At 41.1% G+C, this 4603-nt stretch overlaps 2 protein-coding genes across 2 annotated transcripts in view; both read left to right on the forward strand.

Moving 5' to 3' along the window:
- LOC121813013 (sodium/hydrogen exchanger 9B1-like) overlaps positions 1–4603 on the forward strand; it is a gene marked incomplete at its 3' end in the record, with an annotated part of 23765 nt that overhangs the window by 18252 nt on the left and 910 nt on the right.
- LOC102296493 (meprin A subunit alpha) lies at positions 1015–4564 on the forward strand. Its single transcript, XM_005951805.3, has 4 exons — positions 1015–1775; positions 2053–2274; positions 2395–2538; positions 2627–4564. Exons 1-4 carry the CDS (start codon positions 1742–1744, stop codon positions 2851–2853), a joined length of 627 nt encoding a protein of 208 aa, XP_005951867.3. The 5' UTR covers positions 1015–1741; the 3' UTR covers positions 2854–4564.

Genomic DNA, 4603 nt, shown 5'->3' on the forward strand with positions numbered 1-4603 from the left:
ATTCTAATGTCACCGAAAAGTATGGTCACCAACTCCACTGTTAGATTATATGCAATGATATGTGTTGGCACAAACTGGTATTAATTCATAGAAGCTGGAACTTTCCATTTAATGCCATTCTGAAGTTGTAGAAAGAGAAGCTCCTATAAACAAAGTCAAAAGGCTTGTACTCTGAAATGCAAAACGAGATTGATTTGAGATTGAGATGTTACCACTGTAGAGGTTGTGTATGGTTTGCATGAACTCCAATTACTTAGTGGAAACAATAATTGTCCTGTTAACAGCATCCGCGTTTAATTATTAAAAGTACCAAATGAACAATTATAATTCCGATACTGACGTGATAAAACTGTGGGGTTGTATACTGTCAATCTAGAGTGAAATGATCTTGTGGAAACAGCAACTTTGCTTTTAATGGGATTCTGAAGTCAGTGAAAGAGTGGGTCATACATGGACAATTTCAATGGACCATTACTTTGAAAGGCAAATTGACTTGATATTGATATGGTATCACTGTGGGGCTGTATACTGTTGATCTAAAGTGGAATTACCCTGTGGAAACAAGAATTTTCCTTTTTAGAGCAATTTGAAATCACTGAAAGGTAGGTCAATTATGGACAATTTAAAAAGGCTTTTATTTTTGGTGTGGAAACAAGAATTTTTCATTTTAGAGAATTTTGAATCGTTAGAAGATTAAGTCAAATATTGGCAATTTCAAAGGGCCATTACTATGAAAGGCAAAATCAGACTGACTTGATATTGATATGGTATCACTGTGAAAAAGATTGTGGTTGGAAAGTGTTGATATAAAGTCCAAATGGTATTTGGAAATACGACTTTTGCTTTTAAGAGCATTATTAAGTCATTGAAAGAGCAGTTCAAAAATGAAGATTCACAGGGCTTTTACTTTGAAATCCAAAATAAGATGGCCTTGATAGTGACAGGGCACAATTAGGGTACAAGGCTGTGTCATATAGATCTAACATTAGAGTTTGTAAAACAAAAAAGAAGCCTAAATTATATGTTATTATGTTCTTAACATATCTGTTAATTCACTCGAAGTTGGCTTTTATTTTGAAATCCGGTTTCCACATCCATTCCCGTAATACTTTGAATACACAGGGAACGTAAAACAAACTGGAGGCTGGCTTGACTGCAAGTCTCGAATTGGAGGCTGGCTTGACACAAGTGTTGTATGGTGGTGGCTATGGCGGAGCTTCCACAGAGGCAACAGGTGGATGAGGGAAGGTGAGGCAGGGATACACAGGGAACGTAAAACAAACTGGAGGCTGGCTTGACTGCAAGTCAAACAACTGAGTTAATTTTACACATCGGCCAGCATCTGGCCAATCCACCACCTCTCATTGTTCATGCAAAAAATAAATAAATAAGTCATCAGCCCACCGTGCAAATGTCCGACGGCTAGTCCAGCTATGTTAACTTGTTAACCTTTCGCCGAAAAAATGTTTTCTGCGGTGCCGTCTTTCGTGCTTGGCTCTCCTACCTTTGCTAACATGATGCAGAAGCCGGTGCTGCATTCACTTACCCTCGGATATCTGAGCTTCACTGTGAAACCATAATCGTACATTTGATATTTCATTAAATTTTATTGTTTTAGCTTCGGGGTGGCACCTGGGGTGGCCAGTCTGGTTGGGGGGGTGGCCTGTGCCCCCCCAGGCCACCCCGCTGGACACGCCACTTGCTGCTCCATGCTCTGGGATTTTACCGTGAACAGTCCCGCATGGACAACATCTGGCTGGACCAGGTTACGTCAGGTATATGTAGTTCTTTCATTCTTTTCAGCCATTTTCTATGTAGAAATTGACTCAAAAAAATATTAGGATAAAGTGTACTGCTGCATAGATAGTTACACTAGCAAACCCTGTGCTGTGCACAAGAGGCAGGGAACACGCAAACATACATGCTACGATCATTATAGTGTAATGCTATGATGCATTGTATTGTGACACATAATTGAAGTGTCAAATGTACAGTTATTTATGATTGCTTTTTTATGATAACATTTATTAAATAAGAGAACATTTCCTGCAGGACTTCCACATAACTTCAACAAATACAATGACGACTTCATCACTGATCAAAACACTGCATACGACTATGAGTCCGTCATGCACTACAGGCACTTCTCCTCCAACAAGAATGAATCCATCCCCACTATCACCACCAAAATCCCAGAGTTCTACAATTTTATTGGCCAGTACCTTGATTTCAGCAAGATGGACACCCTCAGGCTCACCAGGATGTGCAACTGCTGTATGTATATGTTGTCACACTGGGCTTCAATAAGTCGACTTTTTTTTTTAAAATCTGACAGCTATAGGACTGTGTAAAACACATTCCTATGTGCATACCCCTCCTCTCATTCTCATACAGCCGGGCCGCTCACCCTGCTGGATCAGTGTACCTTTGAGTATGCAAGCATTTGTGGGATGATCCAGGCCTCTGATGATGTGAAGTGTGTCTACACTCAGAGCTCTGCAGGCACACTGGATCACACACTCCTGGGGCAATGCAGAGGTCTGAATAATGTCTCTTCATGTTTACTGTAATTTCAGAGGGAATTAAACATTATTATAGATTGTCTTATATTTATTTGTTTTTTTAGATGCTGGATACTTCATGCACTTCAACACTATGACTGGGGAGCCTCAGGAGTCTGCTATGCTGGAACCTCGAATCCTCTACCCCAAGAGGAAGCTTCAGTGTCTGCAGTTCTTCTACAAGATGACAGGGGGCCCCGCGGACAGGCTGGTTGTATGGGTCAAGACAGATGATGGCACAGACACTGTTTGCAGGATGAAGAAAATACGCACGTTTTATGGTATTTGTTAAATAAGCAGATTAGCAAGGATGAGCATTTCATAGAAAATGCCTTAAGCTTCCTCATGAAGTTGAAGCAAATGTCTGAACAAACAGCTTTGCATCGAGGCAAATGTTCATTGGAACATTTGCTTAACTTCTCAGCAGAATAAAAATGACATTCAAATGATGTTATTTCAAGTCATACTCCCAACATAAACCATCCCAACAGTTAACGCGTTCTCTCAGGTACAGCACAGATGAAATGTTTCTGTTGTGTCTTTATTTTCTGTGTCTGCTAGTCTGGTTGGTTTAACCAATAGATTGAGCAAGACAAGTGGTTTCTTTTTCTTCTTTTAGTCTCTTCTGACTATGGTGTACCAGGTCAACTGCTGGTTCTTACGTCACAATTTGCATGCACAAACAAAAATTAAAAAATGGAAAGTTGCGGTTCTTCGAACTGTGGAGGGTTGTTGAAAAACTATTTTCCACTTCCTGATTTCTTGGAGGGTTTTTTTTGCATATTTGTCACACAGAGATAACCTGAGTAAATACACAAATGTGTTTTTAAAAGGATTATTTTCTTTATTAAGGGGAAAAACTTCTATAGAACCCCGCCACAATGAAAACTGTGCTGCTGTTATAGGAAGACAAAGGAAGGGAATAGCGGGAAGTTCTGGTAGGATGCAGTGTTAGAGAAGAAAAAGCAGGAGTGTGGAGGTGAGAGTGATGAAACGAATGTAGGTAGATGTAGTGTGTGAGTTTGAAGCTGGTGACATTGAATGTCTGTGCATACACTCCTCAGGTTGGATGTCAGTTAGAAAAGAAATAGAGGAATTGAGTGTACCCAGGAGGGGGGATGTGGACTTGAGAAGAGATGTAAGTGAAGCTAACAGAGGAGATGAGGAGGTGTTGGGTAGGTATGGTTTTAAGGAGAGAACAGCAGAAGGACACATAGTAGTGGATTTAGCAAAAAGGATGAAAATGGCTGCAGGAACAACACATTTAAGGAAGAGGGAGGAACATAGGGTGATGTACAAGAGTGGAGGAACTGCACACAGGTGGAATACATCTCTGCAGAAGGTGCAGTGTGCCGGCGAGTTAGCCGGAAAGCCGACGGACATCAGCGCTGAACCCACACTTCCAAACACATCGCAGCTCCGACAGCAAAGCTATAGCATACTTCGTAGCTCCACCCACCCGCCAGCGCCAGGTAGCAGGCGGAAGCTCAGCTCTGTGCTCCTTCCTACTAACAGAATTTAATGCAAGCTGGAAATGTGTCGCTAGCTCCATACTGTCACAGCCTGGGCCTCTGAAACATTATTTATTGTTTCCTTGGCTTCAATGTTTGGATTCTTGTCTAATTTATCATGTGTTTTAGGTCTGTCAGCTTAGTGTTGTCATGTCTAGTTTCTTGTTTTATTTTGAAGTAGATTGTGTGTTCTGGGTTCATGTGGTTAATTTTTCTCTCCCCTGTGTTGTTATTATGTTTGATTCTAGTCAGCTGTGTCCTCATGTGTCTCCACTTCCCTTGATCACCTCATGTGTGTATTTAAGTGCTCAGTCTTGCTGTGTTCAGCGTCGCGTTGACTGTTATCCCTCAGTCATAGAGTGTCATAGGTTTTTGTCTTCACTGTGTTTCATAGTTACTCAGTGTTCATGGTTTCTTCATAGTTTTTTCACTGAGTTTCATAGTAGTTCACATACAGAGCTAACAGATCAACTGAAGATGCCATTGCTACAATGTTCCACACCACCATCTCTCACCTGGAAGTGCAGGGCC

This window comes from Haplochromis burtoni, unplaced genomic scaffold (genome assembly GCF_018398535.1).
Source record: "Haplochromis burtoni strain Fernald_Lab_line unplaced genomic scaffold, NCSU_Asbu1 Contig_1044, whole genome shotgun sequence".
NCBI lineage: Eukaryota > Metazoa > Chordata > Actinopteri > Cichliformes > Cichlidae > Haplochromis > Haplochromis burtoni.

What these genes read in the sequence shown, in the direction of transcription:
- LOC102296493 (XM_005951805.3), top strand. Translation starts at nt 1,742, where the DNA reads ATGGACAACATCTGGCTGGACCAGGTTACGTCAG. An exon ending in CACCAGGATGTGCAACTGCT is followed by an intron (nt 2,275 to 2,394) that starts GTATGTATATGT and finishes ATTCTCATACAG; the next exon opens with CCGGGCCGCTCACCCTGCTG. An exon ending in ACTCCTGGGGCAATGCAGAG is followed by an intron (nt 2,539 to 2,626) that starts GTCTGAATAATG and finishes TTGTTTTTTTAG; the next exon opens with ATGCTGGATACTTCATGCAC.